At 50.7% G+C, this 19,754-nt stretch overlaps 1 protein-coding gene across 1 annotated transcript; it reads right to left on the bottom strand.

Annotated features, from left to right (window-relative positions):
* Positions 1 to 37: 37 nt before the first annotated feature.
* LOC120662239 (lon protease homolog, mitochondrial-like) lies at positions 38 to 19,164 on the bottom strand. Its single transcript, XM_039941401.1, has 20 exons — positions 18,572 to 19,164; positions 18,055 to 18,120; positions 17,749 to 17,940; positions 17,588 to 17,653; positions 17,457 to 17,498; positions 17,119 to 17,241; positions 16,542 to 16,640; positions 16,005 to 16,070; positions 15,838 to 15,924; positions 15,650 to 15,689; positions 15,368 to 15,539; positions 15,164 to 15,288; positions 4,276 to 4,406; positions 4,075 to 4,179; positions 3,790 to 3,903; positions 3,105 to 3,272; positions 2,690 to 2,791; positions 1,930 to 2,196; positions 1,043 to 1,558; positions 38 to 912 (listed from the first exon to the last, which is right to left on the bottom strand). Exons 1-20 carry the CDS (start codon positions 18,884 to 18,886, stop codon positions 724 to 726), a joined length of 2,985 nt encoding a protein of 994 aa, XP_039797335.1. The 5' UTR covers positions 18,887 to 19,164; the 3' UTR covers positions 38 to 723.
* Between the last annotated feature and the right edge of the window lie 590 nt (positions 19,165 to 19,754).

Here is a 19,754-nt window from a genome sequence, read left to right as displayed (position 1 = left end):
TTACATTAAAGAATACTAAGAGTGAATGCAAACCGAGTGCTGGAAGAGATACAAATTCAAATAAATATTCACTCGAATAAAGGTACAAGTTACATTTTTACAATGCGAATAAACACAAATTTAGGGACCAATGATTCACAACACAACCTATAGGATGTCCGATGTCAGGCATCCGAAGTCCCACCGGGATTGAGGTCTTTGGCGTGAAGCAGGCAAGCGCGCTCCAGCCATTTTTACCTTCGAATCTGATCATCCAGGTTGGATAGATAGAATGATACAAGCACTTGGCTTTGTGCTCCTACTGCCACAATCCGCAATTTCATGCCTCCCTCTCCTCTTGGCACAACAAAATGACCTAGTTTATTTCTCGCAAAAAAAAACTAATAGTTTACATAACTGTTACCGTATCAAAGGAATGACAACTCCAGCACCAAAATAAAATAAATAAATAAAAATTCGTTAGGGATGCAAGCTCCTCGTGCATCCCTGCTCCTCGTGCTTTTGGATGGCACAAGTGGGGTATATTGGTTTACACTGCTTTCTTTTCTTTATACCACCTGGTTGAGCTACCTCACTACAACCACCTAGCCAAAATTTCTTAAATTGAATGTCTTGTGGGGCAAAAATAAAATTGTCATCATGTCAATAAACTTCACTCATCTTTGGTCTGCCTGCTGACGTCTTTGATATTCAGCCCATCCCCAGGCCCTTGATCTTCATCTGCTAGCTTGTTTCTGTACCAGAGTCGCTCTGGAAAGCTAAATCATATATTTCACTGTATGTGTCGACAAAATGAACTTCAAGACCTTCCTTCACATTAGAAGCAAGTTCGTCAAAGTCCCTTTTATTAGCTGATGGAAATACGAGTGTCTTGATTGCACTTCTCCTTGCAGCAATGGTCTTCTCTTTTACCTGAAAGAGACGTTTTTCAGTAAATAAGCGACGTTTCCTTGTTTCATACACAGAGGACATTGGCTGCCTGGTTATACAGGGGGAAAAAATGTAGAGCCAAGCTTGAGTAGGGAATACAGAGAAAACATACCCCACCAATTGGGAGGATTCTCCCAGTTAATGTTACTTCACCCGTCATTGCGAGGTCCTTCTTGACAGGCTTTCCCATGGCTAAGGACAACATTGATGTTATCATGGTGCATCCAGCACTAGGGCCATCCTTAGGGGTGGCCCCTGCAGGAACATGCAAGTGCAGCTTTGAGTTTGCAAAAAATTGATTATCTGGTTCTTTCTCCAGTAATATAGCCCTGCCAACTGTTTGTGCAATCTGAGCACTCTCTTTCATAACATCTCCAAGCTGCCCTGTAAGCACAAGGGCACCTTTCCCTTCCCCTTCCTCCACTCTTCTTGTTTCAATGTACAAAGTAGAACCGCCCATAGCAGTCCAAGCTAAACCCATGACCACTCCAACAGGAGTCTGTTCATATATACGCTCAGCCTGGAACACAGGTTTCCCAACAAAATCACCAAGGTTTGATGAATCAACCACAACCTTCTCAATTGCCTTGTCTCCTGCACCTTCTTTTGCTCCATCTGTGTCCTTGCGCTACAGAATACAGGGATCAGTAACTTTCTTACAAGGTGACGCATAACATTGTAATATGATATTGTTTCACACTATCCCGAGTCTGGAGCAATATAGTTTATCGTATAGGTAGTTAAGTGAGCTAGCGATCACATTCATGGTTTTCAGAGCAAAACAATGCATACACATGGGAAACGGTGCTGTCCAGTACCCAAGAAATTTATATTTGACAAACAGACGATACCCAGCTGCCTACACCAAGGGTAAGCAGTGTCACAGCCAGCAGAAAAGATACCAGAGGACCCATTTGGCACATTAACAGGAAACATGGCAGTACCAAGATAACAATATTTTGTTTGGAGAAAACATAAAACTAAAGAATATAACACTACCTCAGATACACTGTCTTCTTTGGGTGCTTCAGTCGTATGCCCTTCATGAACTACTGCTTCGTTTGCTAGATTTACTTCATTAGCTTCCTCAGAGGCAGGATTTATAATATTATTGGTGACAGAAGCATCTTCCGCGGCAGAATCCTTCAAAATCTCATCTTTTGCTGCAGCACCATCACCACTACTAGTTTCCTCATTTGCTGTGACACTGAGAGCCTCCTGGTCTGGTTCATTTGATACCCCTTGACGAACAAGCTGGAGAGCTATCTGCAAAAGTAAAAAGTTTGTAAGGTATCTAAAAGGTCAGAGTATGACCATATTGGTGAGCAAAGGATATTGGTGCGGGCATCGACTCTAAAACTAGCAGTAACCTTTCATACAAATAACTTGAGATTGCATAACCATTACCAAAAATCAGCCAATGCCATCCCCCAAAAAAATCAGCCTTACATTTTTTTTGTCAGAGGGAATATGCAATACATTTCTCCACAATTCCAGTGTGCCGAGGAATACGGACAGAAAATGATGTTACGTACACCAAAACTCAGGATGATGTCACAACTTTCGTTTTAAATTTACCATCGCTAGCAAATACTAATGCACAACAGTAGTAGCAAACACACTGGAAAATGCTACCAGATAATTCAAATGAGACAGGATTGTAGCTCTCCTTTCATTTTGTAGAGCAGTTGACCTTTCATTTCTTGATGTAAGGTAAAAATAACTGTCAGATAAGTATGTGGAACTTTATGTTGTGCACCTTACGGTAAATTTTCTCAATCTGCTTTTGAAGGTTCCGCACTCCAGCTTCTCGGCAATAATTTTCAATAAGGGCAAGAAGAGCGGCATCTGTAACTTCAACCTGTACATGTTCGTGGCTGAACCGTTAAGTCAATATATTGATAATAAAGTGGAACCAGAACTAAAGAGTTTATTTGGACACTTCACAAATGGCTGATGAAACTATGTAGGTGATGCAAGAATATGGATATTATACAAACATCAAGTTTATAACATGTTGGCATTGTTTTTACTAATCGAGTTTACAACAAATATTCCCTTTTATGTGGTTTGGTTCGTTATTTACGGAAGCAAGGTGAATGTTCTATGAATTAATGATTCTTTCTCATGCATATAATATTAAATGACAGGAGGATTATAAGAGGGGTGGATACCTGTTCAGGCTTAATGCCACAAGCCTCTCTTGTATTCTTCTCTAGATAGTCGCGAGCAATATGCATCTTCTCATCAGTTATATATCCAGCTATTGCAATGATCTCCATCCTATCCAGCAATGGATTTGGTATCATCTCTATAACGTTTGCTGTGCAAACGAACAGGACCTAATTTTCATAAACAAAATTATAGAAGATGAGAAGAACATTACAAACAGAAAGTAGCATAAAAGCATAACTGAACGCACTCCAAAAATAGCAATAACAGAAGATTGGAAAGACACAGCATAGTATGAAAGCCATGCATTCAAACTGAACCGAAGACCATCCTACTGTTACGGATCTCATTATATAGAATGGAACATAATACTAAGAATGTAGATTTGTTGATCACAACTTACTCTAGTACACTAGCACGTAGCACCATTGATGTGAATGATGTGATAGCACAATAACTAACAATGTGCATACCTAATGATTGTAACAAGAACCAAGAGAATGCAAGATTACGAGATGACGATGGCAACTATCAATCTGTTAATACTAAGCTTTGTTGTATATGCTTCAAAATAAAAATGTCACAACAATTTTTTTTAAAATAACATGGCAAAAAGGTTAAATTGTGAAGCAAACCCATTGAGATACGATCAAACAGGCAAAATTCACGAGGGAACAAGGAACCAACCTTAGATAGGTCAATAGGAACATCGAGGTAGTGATCTAAGAAATTAACATTCTGCTCAGGGTCTAGAAGTTCCAACAATGCACTAGCTGGATCGCCAGAATGCCCCCTCCCAAGCTAACAGACAGACAAGTAACCAATTAGAATTCATGAAGCATGCACACAGTTGTCACATTGGCCAACAAAATAACTGTAGAAAGTGCATCCTGTGTCAAAGTATATCACTGGCCATGATGTATTTAGCATCAAAATAAGAACACATGGACCATAAACAGTAGTAAGGAGTACCTTGTCAATCTCATCTATCAACACTAGAGGATTTGCTGTCCCGACTGATTTAAGACATTGCACCATCTTCCCTGGCATTGCACCAACATACGTTCGTCGATGGCCCTAAGATTGTTGACAAGTTATTATACAACCATTGGGTTTGTAGAAGATAAAATAAATGCATCTGTACAAGAAATATCAGGAATATTTGATGTATACCTTGATTTCTGCCACATCAGCCAAACCTCCAACAGAAAATCTATAGAACTGACGGTTTAGTGCACATGCAATTGAACGACCAATACTGGTTTTACCTACTCCAGGAGGCCCAGAAAGACATATGATCTTGCCTGTTGTAAAAGACGAACAGAGTTATAGTTAGAATTGTTCAAGTATAAGTGAATTGCCCACCTCTCCCCATCAGCTCAAGCTTTTGGGTTGAATGAATTGGTTGCTGCATGCAACTCAATATGGTATCAGGGCCAGAGGTCTCGAGTTCGAATCATGGCTGGCGCGATTAAATAAATAATTGCGACCGACTCCTAATTTCCACGTTTGAGGCCTGAGGGAGCCTACACGTGCAGGGGAGTGTTGAAGTATTAAGTGAATTGCCCACCTCTCCCCATCAGCTTAAGCTTTTGGGTTGAATCAGTTGGCGCATGCAACTTAATAAGAATAACTACAGATGAGCAGTGAGGAACAAGAAATCAAATTTAGCGAGCATAGTGTGTTACTGTTACAGCCCAGATGACCATGGGCCACCTAGCCCAGCCCTAGTCCATGCAGCAAGAGGGAGGGGAGGGGACCCAAGGGCCTCACACTTCTACAGTAATCAATTAGATTAAGAATGATCCCAATATGTCTATTTGTTAGGCAAGTATCTTGATAAGTTGGAAAGTAGAGGATCATGTTTATAAGATCACATCAATAGGTTATGTTGAGAGCTAAGTCGAACATCTTCTATAAATTCCCTTCCCTCATGGTACCCTTTATGGTTCTCAGGCAAGATAGAAGGGAAATCTCTCACTCCATCCCTCCCTCCCCACCCTAACCAGGGGCCAAGTCAACATGTGACTACTTCCTCTGTCCCAAAATGTAAGGGACTTTAGTTCTGTCCTAAGTGAAGCTTCTCTAACTTCGATCAAGTTTATATAAAAAATATTAAAATATACAATTCCAAATAAATGCACTATCAAGACATATTTCATGGTGGATGTAGATGCAATTTTTCAATAAGGTAGACAAGCTTAGCTTGGGACAAAACTACAACACTTCACATTTTGGGATCGATGAAGCACTACAAACGTGAACAGTGCCAACATAAGTGCTGCTGTATATGTGAGCCCATGTATAGGATCTATATATATCCCATCCTTCTAGGGTTTGGAGGAATACAAGCCATTATTCTCTCCATCATGGTATCTAGCCTCTTTCCTCTCCTCCCACCCACCCTCTAGCCGGCGCTGCCGGCCATCCCGCCGCGGGCGCCGCCGCCACCCCTCTCCTCCTTCCCTCCCCTCCTCTGCTCCCGGCGGGGCGACCTGCTCTGCTCCCCTATCCTCTGCTCGGGGCTCCTCTGCTTGGGGCCTCTGGCCGCCGGCGCCGTGGCCTGCCGCCCCCTGGGCTCCTGCCGCCACCGCCAGTGCCCTCACCGCCCTCACGAACGTCGCCCACCCGCCACACCCGCCTCCGGGCGCCTACGCGGCGGATCCCGCCGCCCTGGGCGCGGATCCGGCCGTCCTGGCCTGGCCGCGGAGGGCGCGGACGCGCTGACCGCCGCCGGCCATCCCGCCGCGCGGGCCGCCAAGCAGGCCGCCGCGCGGGCTGCGGGGGCGCTGACGCCGCCGCCGCCGCGCACCGTGCCGCCATCGCTGCCGGCAAGTATAAGTGGATCCCCGACTCGGGTGCCTCCTTCCACACCACTCCTGATGCCGGTATCCTCTCTTCTGTCCGACCCCCACACCCCTCTTGTCATTCTTCTATCATGGTTGGTGATCGGTCTTGTCTTCCTGTCACCGCCGTGGGTTCTGCTCCTCGTCTTCCTAATGTTCTTGTTGCTCCTCAGATGGTTCACAACCTTCTTTCCATTCGCCAGTTTACTGCTGACAACTCCTGTTCTATCGAATTTGACTCTTCTGGTCTTACTGTGAAGGATTCGGCTTCCCAGCGTCCGCTCCTCCGATGTGACAGCCCGGGCCCCTTTACACTCTTCGGCTTCCTGCTTCCGCTGCTCCGACTCCCGCTTCTGCTTCGTCTACTGCTTTTGCCGTGACGCCTTCTTCCACCACCTGACACCGCCGGCTTGGACACCCGGCCGCGACGTTTTGGCTCAGCTTAGTCGTAGTACCGATGTTCCATGTACTAGGGCTCCTGCTGAGCACCTCTGTCATGCGTGCCAGCTAGGTCGTCATGTTAGACTTCTGTTTTCTTCTTCTTCTTCGCATGCTGCGCATGTTTTTGATCTTATTCACTGTGGCCTGTGCACATCTCCTGTACTCAGCATGTCTGGCTATAAATATTATCTGGTCGTGGTGGATGATTTCTCTCATTACTCTTGGACTTTCCCTTTGCGCACGAAGTCTGAGACTTTTCCCACCCTCCTCCACTTCTTTGCCTGGGTGTCCACTCAGTTCGGCCTCACCGTTAAGGCCGTCCAGTGCGACAACGGACGGGAGTTCGATAACTCCACCTCCCGTTCCTTCTTCCTCTCTTGGGGTGTTCAAGAGCGTATGTCTTGTCCGTATACCTCTCCTCAGAACGGCAAGGTTGAGCGGATGATTCGCACGACGAACGACGTCGTGCGCACCCTTCTAATCCAGGCCTCTCTGCTCCCGCGCTTCTGGGCTGAGAGCCTCCACACCGCCACCTACCTGCTCAACCGTCTTCCGTCCACTGCTTCCCCTGCTCCCACTCCACACCATGCTCTCTTCGGTACCCCTCCTCGCTACGACCACCTTCGGGGTCTTCGGGTGTGCGTTGTTAGCAGCTCAATTTTCACTCTCATTGAGCTGAGAGGATGACACTCAAGTTGGGGAAGTTTTCTGGGTTTTTCTTCATTCACACTCACAATGCCATGCCTTCCAACGGGAGGGGTGGCCACATATATATACAACTGGTTGCTGGGCAGCAAACGAAGCCAATAATGCTAGTCTAACACTAGTCTAAATGCTGTCCTAGAGAGGACACTAACTGCTGTCCTGCAGTCTAAGATGCTGCAGGGGTACAAGAGATGCCTGCAGTCCAAGATGCTAAGGACTACAAGATGCTGCAGGGGTACAAGGGATCACAAAGACCAACAACAAAGACTTATCCATCATTCTCCCCCTAAGTCTTGTGCGTCGTCTTGTGGGAAGATTGGACCATCCCAGTCCTGGAGCAAAGCTCAAGGAACTTGATCCTCCCAAGGGGCTTGGTGAGCAGATCCGCAAGCTGATCCTTGGTGTTGATGTAGCTCGCCTTGATGCTTCCTTCCTCCAAGCAGCCTCGGATAAGTGATACCTCACCCGGATGTGCTTGCTCCGTTCGTGGAAAACTCCGTTCGTGGAAAACGGGGTTCTTCGCCAAGGCCAGAGCGGACTTGCTGTCCACCCTGAGCTCCACTGCTCCAGTGTCTCTGCCGAGTAGATCACCAAGCAGTCGAGCGAGCCAGAGCGCCTGAGTCGACGCGGTGGAGGCCGCTATGTACTCGACCTCGCAGCTGGACAAGGCCACCACCTGCTGCTTGACCGACTGCCAGCTAACGAGGCACTTGCCGAGGAAGAAGAGGATCCCGCTCGTGCTCTTGCTGGTGTCGATGTCGCCGGCGTGGTCGTTGTCGCTGTACCCGACGAAGTGTGCCGCTCCAGGGCACCTCGGGTAGTGGAGACCGTGGTCGAGAGTCCCCGCAACATAGCGGATGATCCTCTTCACGGCCTGCTGGTGCTCCGTCGTCGGTAGCTGCATGAACCGACTAACGTAGCCGACGGAGAACGCCAAGTCCGGCCGTGTGTGGGCGAGGTAGCGGAGGCTCCCCACAAGGCGCCGGTACTGAGTAGCGTCCACCTCCTCTGTCGTGCTGTCACGGCTCAGCTTCAGCATCTCCTCCATCAGAGTGAGAGCTGGGTTGCAGTCGGTGAGCCCAGCGAGCTCGACGATGCGCTTGCTGCACTTGGCGTAGGCGGTCTATCGAAGTGTGATCCCGGAGTCGTCCTGGTGCACCTCGATCCCCAGGTAGAAGGAGAGAGGCCCCAGGTCGCTCATCTGGAAGGTGGCCTTCATCTCCTCTTTGAACGCCACCACCTCCGCATCCTTGGTGCCGGTGATCACCAAGTCGTCGACGTAGACACCCACCAGCAGGGCATTTCCGCCATTTCCCTGCCGGTAGATGGCTGCCTCGTGCGGGCTTTGCTCGAAGCCCATCCCCTTGAGCGTGGAGTCCAGCTTGGCGTTCCACACCCTCGGGGCCTACCGCAATCCATAGAGGGCCTTGCGCAGGCGTAGCACCTTGCCCTCCTTGCCGGGGATCGCAAACCCCGGCGGCTGGTGCACGTAGACCTCCTCCCTCAAGTCGCCGTTGAGAAACGCCGATTTGACGTCCATGTGATGGACGCGCCAGCCCTCCTGGGCAGCCAGCGCAAGGAGAAGTCCCACGGACTCCATCCGTGCCACGGGAGCGAAGGCATCGTCGAAATCGACCCCCTCTTGCTGCATGAAACCTCGTGCCACCAGGCGAGCCTTGTGCTTGACGACGGTGCCGGCTTCATCTCCGACTGCATCGCGGCACGCCATGCCGCGTGTCCCTCGGCCTCTGCGAAAGACCGAGGCTCGCCGTCGTCGCACGCGAGGTGCAACTGCGCCTCCAGGTCGTGAGGTACCAGTCCCGGCACCGGCTGATCACCGAGAAGGTCCTCCATCGTACGGTACCGCAACGGCTCGCCGTCGTGGTACGCGTCGACGCGCTCCTCGTCGTGAGAGAGCGGAGTAGCGAACTCCACCGGACTGTGCTCAGCACGAGCAGGTGTTGAAGTAGACGAGCCCGGAGGAGTGGCTATCGGTATTGGAGTGTGCGGCGTCGCCGGCTGTGGTGGTGCAGCCGAGGAACTCGGCGCAGCCGGAGTCGTAGCTAAAGGGCGTTGTGCCGCCGGTGTGGCGGGCGCCAGAGTCGGTGGAGGCTCGGGGACCGGGGTAGGCACGCTCGGCGAAGAAGAGCTGCCTACTCCCCCAGCTCCCTCGAAGTGGACGTACTCGACGGTGAAGTCGTCGTACGTCGGAGCCGAGCCGTCGTCCACCGCCTTGTCCCACGCCCATCCTCGCCCTTCGTCGAACACAACGTCGCGCGCCGTGCGCACACACTGTCTCCGGGTCGAGAATGCGGTAGGCCTTCGAGCCCTCCGCGTAGCCGATGAACACTCCCGGAGTGCTCCTGTCGTCGAGCTTGCCGAACGCGAGGCAGCCGAAGACCCGCAGGTGGGAGACCGCCGGCTTACGCCCATGCCAAGCCTCATACGGCGTCATGCCGTCGAGTGCCTTGGTGGGCGAGCGGTTGAGGATGTAGACGGTCGTCACCACCGCCTCTCCCCAGAAGGCAGCCGGCATCCCCCTCTGCTTAAGGAGGGCCCGTGCCATCCCCACAACCGTCTGGTTGCGCCGCTCGACGACGCCGTTCTGCTGCGGGCTGTACGGCGCGGAGTAGTGGCGTTGGATGCCCTCATCCGCGCAGTACGCCGTGAACTCGCCGCCGTTGTCGGTGCGCAGCACGCGCAACTTGCGGCCGCTCTCCGCCTCCGCAGCTGCCTGAGCACGCCTGATGGCGTCCGCAGCCTCTCCCTTGCTGCCGAGGATCATCACCCACATGAAGCGGGAGAGGTCGTCGACGAGCAGCAGGAAGTAGCGCCGTCCTCCTGGTGTGACCGGTATCACCGGGCCACACAAGTCCCCGTGTACGAGCTCGAGCCGCTCCTTGGCTCGGAAGCTCGCCTGCTGGGGGAAGGAGTGTCGCTTCTGCTTCGTCAGCACGCAGACGTCGCAGAGCTGCTCCACGTGATCGAGGCATGGGAGGCCTCGCACCATCTCCTTGGCGTCGAGCCGCTTCAGGGCCTCAAAGTGGAGGTGCCCAAAGCGCTCGTGCCACTGTCATGCCTCGTCGTCCCTGCGAGCTGCAAGACAAAGAGGCTGGGCCACCCCGACGCGAAGGATGTAGAGGCGGTTCTTTCCTCGAACCACCCTGGCGAGAAGCTGGCGACGGTAGTCCCAGATGCGGAGGACCCCGCTGTCGATCACCACGCGGGAGCCGCTCTCATCGAGCTGCCCAAGGCTGATGATGGAGTTCCGCAGCGCCGGGATGTAGTAGACTCCGGTGAGCATCCGGTGCTCTCCGGACTTGGCGGTGAAGATCACGGAGCCCACGCCCTTGATCTCCACGGCGGAGGAGTCCCCGAACCTGACGGAGCCACCTACGTCGACGTCCAGGTCGGAGAAGAAATCCCGCCGCCCGGTCATGTGGTGCGTGGCGCCAGAGTCGAGGTACCAGCCATCGACCCTGTCGTCGTCGGAGCCGTTGCCGAGGAGGACTCGGGCACGCGGCTCGTCGAGGTGGAGTAGAGCGGTGGCAGGGATGCGGCTCCATGTCCCCGTGGAGTAGGAACAGAGCCGGCTCGTCATCCGGCTGGGCCTCCGCTGCGGGCAGTCCCTGGCCCAGTGGCCGGGCCTGCCACAGTTGTGGCAGACGTCGTCTCGTGCCGCCTTGGGCCTATCGGCGGCGGCGCCCTGAGCATCTCCGCGAGCGCCACCCTCGGCGTGCCCTCGTGCCCCGGCTTGGGCACCTCCGCGCCCCTTTCGCGGCTTGCCGCGCTTGCCTCGAGTAAGGTGGAGAGGAAGAGGGCTCCCCCCTCCTCCAGTCGAGGAAGAGGGCTCCCCCCTCCTCCTGTCACCGCGCCGGGCCTCCCACTGCTCCTGAGTAAGGTGGAGCTTCCCACCGATGGAGATGCCTCCCGAGGGAGGCTGTGGCTCGTCGCTGTCGACGACCTTGAGGCGACCTATCGCCTCCTCGATCGTCATGGTGGAGAGGTCCAGCAGAGACTGGATCGAGCGAGCGGTCTGCCTGTACCTCTCGGGGACGCAGCGGAAGAGCTTCTCGACGGCTCTCTCCTCGTCGTAGGTGTCGTCGCCGAACTGCACTACCTTCTGCAGCAGAGTGTTGAGACGGAGGGCGAAGTCATTAACATCCTCACCTGGCTTGAAGGCCAGGTTCTCCCACTCCTTGCGAAGTGCCTAGAGAGTGGTCTTGCGAGCGCGGTCGCTGCCGATACGTGCCGCAGCGATTGAGTCCTAGGCCTCCTTGGCAGTTCGCTTCTTGGAAAGCGTGAACTGCATCTCAGGCGGGGCTGCTGCGATGAGAGCATCCAGCGCCCGTCGATCCTCATCGTAGTCGACGTCGCCGTACCGGACTGCCTCCCACATATGCCGCACCTGGAGCTTCACCTCCATGACTGCGGCCCAGTCGACGTAGTTGGTCTTGGTGAGGGTGGGCCACCCACCACCGGGACCGACGTCCCTGACCACCGCCTGGAGGTCGTGGTAGCCGGGGGCGCCGCCGCGCGCACCCCAGCCAGGAGCACCGCCACCGCCGGGCGCGCCGCCCTCCAGGAGCGCCGCCAGGTGCGCGGGCCTCCAGGCCGTCGCCGCCGGGGTGGGCTGCTGCCCACCGCGCGGTCCGCTCCCGCGCTCTCTCCCTCTCCAACTCCTCAAGGTCCCCGTCGGCGGTGGTGTCGCCGGCGATGGAGCCGCTGAGGCTGCCGCGCAAGGTCTCAACCTCGACCTCCGCCGCACGCTCTGCATCCTCCGCCGCCTCTGCTTCCACCTCCGCCCTGGCCGCCCTCGCCGCTGCTGCAGCGGCTTGTGCCGTCGCTCGCCTGCGCTCCTCTGCCGCGGCGAGCTCGGCATCTCGCTGACGCCGTGCGCTCGAGGTGACCGAGCGCTGAGACGGTGCGTCGGACATGGCGCGCCTCCAAGGGGCTGCTGTGTGGAGAGACGCAGCCTCAGACGAGCTGCTGCTCGTCTGCTCGGGTGAGGAAGGTGGAAGAGGGGCTGCTGCAGGTGCTGCTGCGGTAACTGCTGGTGCTGCAGCAGCTGCTACTGCTGCTTGGGAGGGAGAAGAACAGGAGATATCCAGTCTACAGGAAAGTACGGCGCTGATACCAGATGTTAGCAGCTCAACTTTCACTCTCATTGAGATGAGAGGATGACACTCAAGTTGGGGAAGTTTTCTGGGTTTTTCTTCATTCACTCACAATGCCGTGCCTTCCAACGGGAGGGGTGGCCACATATATATACAGCTGGCTGCTGGGCAGCAAACGAAGCCAATAATGCTAGTCTAACACTAATCTAACTGCTGTCCTAGAGAGGACACTAACTGCTGTCCTGCAGTCCAAGATGCTGCAGGGGTACAAGAGATGCATGCAGTCCAAGATGCTAAGGACTACAAGATGCTGCAGGGGTACAAGGGACCACAAAGACCAACAACAAAGATGTTATCCATCATGCGTGTTATCCTAACACCTCCGACACCGCTTCTCACAAGCTGGCGCCCCGCTCGACTCGTTGTGTGTTTCTCGGTTACTCTCCTGACCACAAGGGGTACCGATGCTTTGACCTCAACTCTCGCCGCGTCCTGATCTCCCGACACGTCGTCTTTGACGAGTCGGATTTCCCCTACTCCACCTCCTCCACTCCTTCTCCTGACCCCGAGCTGGAGTCTCTGTTTCCGACTGACCCGGTGGCTCAGCCACCGTTACCTGTCTGTCCTTTCCCTGCAGGTTTTCCCGGCGCACTGGCACCGCTTCCGGTGATCCCTGCTGCGCCGAGCGCGGCCCCGGTACCCACGGTCGTGCCACGCGCGGCCCCCGGACCTCCGGTCGTGCCGCGCGCGGACCTGCGCGGTACGCTCAGCCGGTGCAGGTGTACCGGGGTCATTCGGCGCCGACACCGACACCGCAGCGGTACGCTCAGCCGGTGCAGGTGTACCGGCGTCGTTTGGCGCCGACACCGGCACCGCCTCCTGCTCCGGAGGCTCCTGTGGCGCCTACACCGGAGCCGTCGCCGCCTCCGCCGACTCGCTCTCGAGCCGAGCCGGAGGTGTACCACTCGCCAGTCATCCATCGAGATCCTCGGCATATTCATCCCATGGTGACTCGGCGGATGGCGTCTCAGGCCGCGACTCTCTGCCACCGAGGGAGAGCCGCAGGTCTCTGCAGTACCCTCCTCTGTTCGCGACGCCTTGGCGGATCCTCACTAGCGTCGCGCGATGGAAGAGGAGTACGCGGCTCTTCTTGCCAACCACACGTGGGACCTCGTGCCGCGTCCGTCTGGTTGCAATGTGGTGAATGGCAAGTGGATCTTGACGCATAAGCGTCGGGCTGATGGCACACTGGAGCGCTACAAGGCTCGCTGGGTTCTCCAGGGGTTCACTCAGCGGCCTGGTGTGGACTATGATGAGACCTTCAGCCCAGTGGTGAAGCCTACTACTGTGCGTACGGTCCTCTCACTTGCGCTCTCGCGCTCTTGGCCTGTGCACCAGCTGGACGTGAAGAATGCTTTTCTTCACGGCACTCTGTTAGAGACTGTCTACTGCTCTTAGCCAGCGGGATTTGTAGATTCGAGTCGTCCGGATATGGTCTGCCGGCTCAACAAGTCTCTCTATGGTCTGAAGCAGGCTCCTCGGGCTTGGTACTCTCGGTTTGCCACGTTCTTGCTGACATTGGGGTTCACCGATGCCAAGTCTGACACGTCTCTCTTCATCTACCGCCGTGGCGATGAGACTACATATCTGCTGCTCTATGTCGATGATATTGTGCTCACAGCCTCCAGTTCGCAGTTACTTCAGAGTGTCATCTCCTCTTTGCAGCAGGAGTTTGCTATGAAGGATCTGGGTCAGCTCCACCACTTCTTGGTCGTCACTGTTGAGCCTCGCTCGTCTGGTCTTCTCGTTCACCAGCGGCAGTACGCACTTGATATTCTGGAGCGGGCTGGGATGACTGATTGCAAGCCCTGCTCCACTCCTGTCGACACTCAGGCGAAGCTGTCTGCTGATCTGGGTGATCCAGTGGCTGATCCTACTGCCTACCGGAGTTTGGCTGGCGCGTTGCAGTACCTCACCTTCACCAGGCCGGACCTCACCTACGCTGTTCAGCAGGTCTGTCTCCATATGCATGATCCCCGGGAGTCACACCTTGCTGCGCTGAAGCGTCTCCTCCGCTACGTCCGTGGCACTGTGGACCTCAGCCTGGTACTTCACCGCTCGTCCTCCGCTGAGCTGGTGGTCTACACCGACGATGACTGGGCTAGCTGCCCGAACACTCGACGCTCTACTTCCGGCTACGCCGTCTTCCTGGACGGCAGCCTGGTCTCCTGGTCGTCCAAGCGGCAACCGGTTGTCTCCCGCTCCAGTGCTGAGGCGGAGTACCGGGTTGTTGCTAACGGCGTGGCGGAGGCGTCCTGGCTCCGACAGCTCTTGGCGGAGCTCCACAGCCCGCTCGCCAAGAGCACGCTCGTCTACTGCGACAATGTCAGCGCCATGTATCTCTCCACCAACCCCGTCCAGCATCAGCGGACGAAGCATGTGGAGATCGACCTACACTTCGTGCGCGACAAAGTCGCCATTGGTGATGTTCGGGTACTCCATGTCCCGACTACCTCCCAGTTTGCTGACATCTTCACCAAGGGACTGCCCTCCTCGACCTTCTCGGAGTTTCGCTCCAGCCTCAACGTAGCCGGTGGCTAGTTGTGGCTGCGGGGAGGGGGGGTATTTGCCCTTTGTACTCTCTTCTTGTCCAGTCTTGAACACCGCTGCGCCGGTAGTTCAGACTGCGGGGGGTGTTGGTGTATATGTGAGCCCATGTATAGGATCTATATATCCCACCCTTCTAGGGTTTGGAGGAATACAAGCCATTATTCTCTCCATCAATAAGCACATAACAGTTATGTGATAATGTGAATGAAACAGAATTATGAAAACTCCATTTTTTTCATTATGACACAGTTAAGGATGCATTAATGCAAACAGAACAATACTTAAACTTTTCTACAAGCTCAATACACAGATAAATCAGAAAATGATGAGTATGTATCAAACCTTGTGAGGTCCCTCTTAACTTCCCAACTGCTATGAATTCCAGTATTCTCTCTTTTACATCACTCAAACCATAATGGTCTTCATCGAGAATTTTCTGAGCATGGTGGACATCGAAGTTTTCATCACTGCAACAGTAGGATAAACACTAATGAGGCACGAGCATATGACAGATTTCTCCTCAAGGAAAGGTAGATAAATACAAACCTATAATTTCCCCATGGCAATACTGTCAGCCAGTCCAAATAATTACGAGTTACATTGAACTCACTAGAACTGGCTTCCAAAAGCTGCAGCTTGGTAAGCTCTTCTTCAATGACTTGAAGAACATGAGGAGGACACTTGTCCTTCTTTGATTCTATACGTTCCCTAAATTTTGCTGCAACGCATAAACAATAAGTCAATTTGAATAGTCCATGGCAATCGTGTAGCTATATGGCTGATAAAAGCATAGCCAAAGCTCATAAGTATCATAGTCCGAAAACAAACCAGACAATGCTGTTTTGTCATCAGTCTCTAAACCCAGCTCCTGTATAAATGACATAAGCAGAGTTGGGCATCAGGCTTTTCATAAAGAAAAACAGCATGGACAGATTCTACTACAGTATTAATTTTGACCATCACAATGTAAGGAGCATAGGTAGCCAGATAGGAGCGGCAGAAAATAATGTAGGTACCTTCTTGATTGCCTTAAGTTGCTCATTCAATAAGTAACGTCGCTGATCTCCACTAATCTTTTCCTCAATTGCTTTTGCTATGGATTGCTGAAACAGAAGCATATTAAATATCAAGAAGATTAGACAAAACATGATAGCAAAGACTGGAAGACAAGAAAATGAATTACCTGCAACTTACTAATCTCCATTTCCTTTTTTACTAACTCCAGAGTCAATTTCAAACGCTTGTATACCTGTTCCAGATACGTAAAAGATGGCTCAGAGAACCTCCCCAAATATAAAAGATGGACAATAAAGCATATAATCAAATTCCAGCAACAGATGAGTAATTCCAAACTCTCATGTATATTTAAGAAGCTACAATGCATTCAGAAAGGATGTGATCTTCCAAGACTATGTAGATGACTGCTGTATCCCAAATTCATCTTCTGCAACACTTCTCATGATCTTTGGGTTGGTTTGGAACACAATAATCTTCTGCTAAATTTTATGACAATGTTGAATTGGTATTTCCAAAGTTTATGACAAGTGATTTAGAAAGGCCGATTTTCTTTCGGGTTTCATCTCTAGCCTACCCCAACTTGCTTGGGAAAAAAGGCTATGTTGTTGTTGATTTAGAAAGGCCGATAGCCCTGGGTGGACAAAGCAGTCAAAGCACACAAGGAAACATTTAAAAAGAGGGGAGTTTAAGCAAAGTTTCTTACATCTAATTCCTCGAGCACCTCCTGGCAAAGCAACTTGTTGGCACCAGAGATAGCAGCACCAAAATCTGCTAACCTTGGGTAGTTGAAATCACCAATGTGCTGAAACAGAGCAATGGAGTTCAAAATTCACGGTTGTTATTAACACAAAATCCAATGTCATCCATCAAACTAGAAATGCATATCATCGAGGAAACTAAACAAACATATTGGTTGTATGACCAGGGATTTCTGTGGAAACTCTAACATGGATGCTGGTCGCTGGTTCCATTTTATTGGCAATTTGGCATTACTGGTAGGGTACATGTAACAGGCAGGCAAGAAAGCCTAACCTCTAATAGTCATATTCCAGTGGCTTCAGCCTGGTACTTTAATACCCTGTCTATGATCCCCATTCTCGGAAACAAAATAGTGTGGTTATATTATGCACACAGCCTAATACTGAATCATTCTACAGTGCACCAAAACAAAGCATCAATTGCAACAAGTTTGAAAGTCATCTCATGTTGCAACACTTCCAACCTTCAAGCAAATGATTTAAAAAAAACAAATGTATACAAGGGGAAAAAAGTTGTCAGACCTGTGTGTAGGTTTGCACGTGATCCTTCCAAAGGGAACTTGTCCTTAGAACTTCCCGTAAAGTTGATATAACTTCGAATGAAGTAGCTTTTATAACATCATCATCCTTGTTGTAGGGCTTTTCCTGCAAAGCGCAACTTAAATAAGACATTGCAAAGTACATTCCAAAGAAAACATTGAAATCCTACACTGGGTTTGTTGGAGAGAAAAAAAAGCCCTACATTGGGCTCATGGAGAAATCATGTTTAAACAAAATGTGGTAATTTACCACAAATAGCAGTATAGCACACAATTGTATGAAATACAGAAGCAAGCATGAGCACAGATGAACAGAAGTACCTTTAGATGATCAACTTTAACTGTTAGTGGATCCTCTTCAACCTACAATTTTTGGCATATTGGTGAAAACAAAATAACTTATAGTCTTATACCCACATGAGTTGAATGGCATGCAATCTGAAGTATCTCACCATCTCAGTTATCCGTAAACGCCTGTGACCAAGTAGCACCACCTGATCCCCTTGAATGCTTGTAATCTACCAAAAAATGGAAACTAATTACAGACCACATTTTTACAAGACTAGGGAAACACAATTCTTTGATAGGGTTATTTTAAAAATAGTCAACTTACCTGAGCAAGCGTCCCAACTTCGTGAAGACGCTTAAGCAAATCTTTCCCTTTCAGATCATCAATGCTTTTTTCTGAATCTGAACCAGTCACAATATTAGGGTCAGTGCCTTCTTCATCTTTCACAAGAAAGGCACCAGCATACGAAGCTGATCTTTTGCGATTTTCTATTAGGGCTTGCAAGAGCTTTTGGTCCTGAGGATTTGCAAAAAATAGGAAGACAACACATCATTTTGAAGGGAAATGATGAAGCTATGCATTAAGAAAGATATGAAATTCATTTCACAAACTCCAGGTAGAGAAACATACCTTTACATAGATTGGCATGTAAAATCCAGGAAAGAGTGGTCGATGTGGAAGAGGTAATGCTACAACCTATTTGAACAAATGAGCATGACAGCGACAGAGGGTTATAACTGGTAGAATCACATCATTAGATCTAAACACACATCAACAGTTCGCTTAAAAGATTTTTGTACTACCACTTTGAAGTTCAATACAAGTATCAAGCTAAGACGTAGTCATGAATGTATTCACAATCCATCATTCCCTCATGAAACAAAAACTAGAAAAACACATGAAACAAAGATAAGACTGTTTGGCTCAGACCAAAGGAGCTCTAGTATTTATCTGGGTGCATTCAAGTTGTATTGTAAATTTTAGCACAAAATTGTAATCCGGACCTGATATCGAATCGAGCACACTACTGCAATCCGGTAATAGCGTACTACTGATTCCACATTTCCAAATTCCAACAATTCCAGGCGAATGGCTGGTGCAAGCAACTAAGCAAGTGGACTCTAATCCAGACAAACAGGGCGCGTACCGAGAGGCAGTCCTCGATCTGAGGGTTGGTGGGCACGATGGCGGAGGACGCGTTGCCCTCCGCCCCCCCTTCCGCCACGGTCGCATCCTCGGCCTTCGCCTCCGCCTCCGCCTCCGCCGCCGCCGCCGCCTCGGTGTCGCTCGAGTTGGAGCAGAATCGCGCCCTCCTCCCCAGCAGCACCGAGCTGCGGCCGCCCCTCAGCGTCCCCAGGACCCTGAGCAGCGGGGACCTGAGCTCCGCCGCCGCCGCCACGGCCGGTGCGGCGGCGAACCGCGCCGGGAAGATGGCGGCGGCAGCCGCCGCCGCGCGCAGCATGCTGATGCGGGCGGTTTGGCGGCGTGATTCTAGGGTTTTCCGATGTGCAGCAGTGAGCAGTTTCGGATTATTTTGCCCTGGCTTGCTCTGCGCTGCGGTGTTTTGGTTTGGGGAGGAAGAAAGGGAGGAGAGCGAGGGAACGAAGCTACCAAACCCTTCCAAAACCCTCGATTTTAATCTCCTTCCTGCTGCTGCTGCTAGAAGCTTAATGTCCTTGGCATTCAACTTTGTGGATTAACAATAGAAAAGCGTTCAAAATATAATATCGCCTTCTTAATAATTTATATAAATTACATGGAAAAAAAAGTTTCGTATAAGTAGCGGCCATTATGCCTTCCACAATGAGTCATAAGCATGAAATCATGTAGTACCGCCTAAGATTGAGTTATACATCTTTTAGAAATATGAGATCCAATCGTTCATAAAAAGAATGTGTAGAATCGTAAAGCTAGTGGTTTTATCAACCTCAATTATACTAGATTTCGTGATGTATGTAATAAAAATCTTATCTAATTCAATTTCAGAAAGGAATATCTATGGATTTTCTTGGAGATTTATATAATTCTAACTATTTTATAAGTTGATTTTGCTTATATAAATTAAGATTTGATCTACAACTTTTAAAAAATCTTATTGTAAATCGGACTAGTGACCCGCTGCTATTGTACAAGAATATTATACATCTTCTCTAAAAGACAACTAGACATCATGATTTATATAGGCTTTGTTTAGTTCACGCAAATTTTTGGATTTTGGTGCTGTCACACTTTCGTTGTTATTTGACAATTAATGTCCAATTATAAACTAATTAGGTTTAAAAATTTTGTCTTGTCATTTACAGTTAAATTATGTAATGAGTTATTTTTTT

The sequence above is a fragment of the Panicum virgatum genome, chromosome 2N, assembly GCF_016808335.1.
Source record: "Panicum virgatum strain AP13 chromosome 2N, P.virgatum_v5, whole genome shotgun sequence".
Classification (NCBI taxonomy): Eukaryota; Viridiplantae; Streptophyta; class Magnoliopsida; order Poales; family Poaceae; genus Panicum; species Panicum virgatum.
The sequence above is the reverse complement of the archived record's forward strand: the minus strand, read 5'-3'. Positions and strand labels throughout refer to the sequence as shown.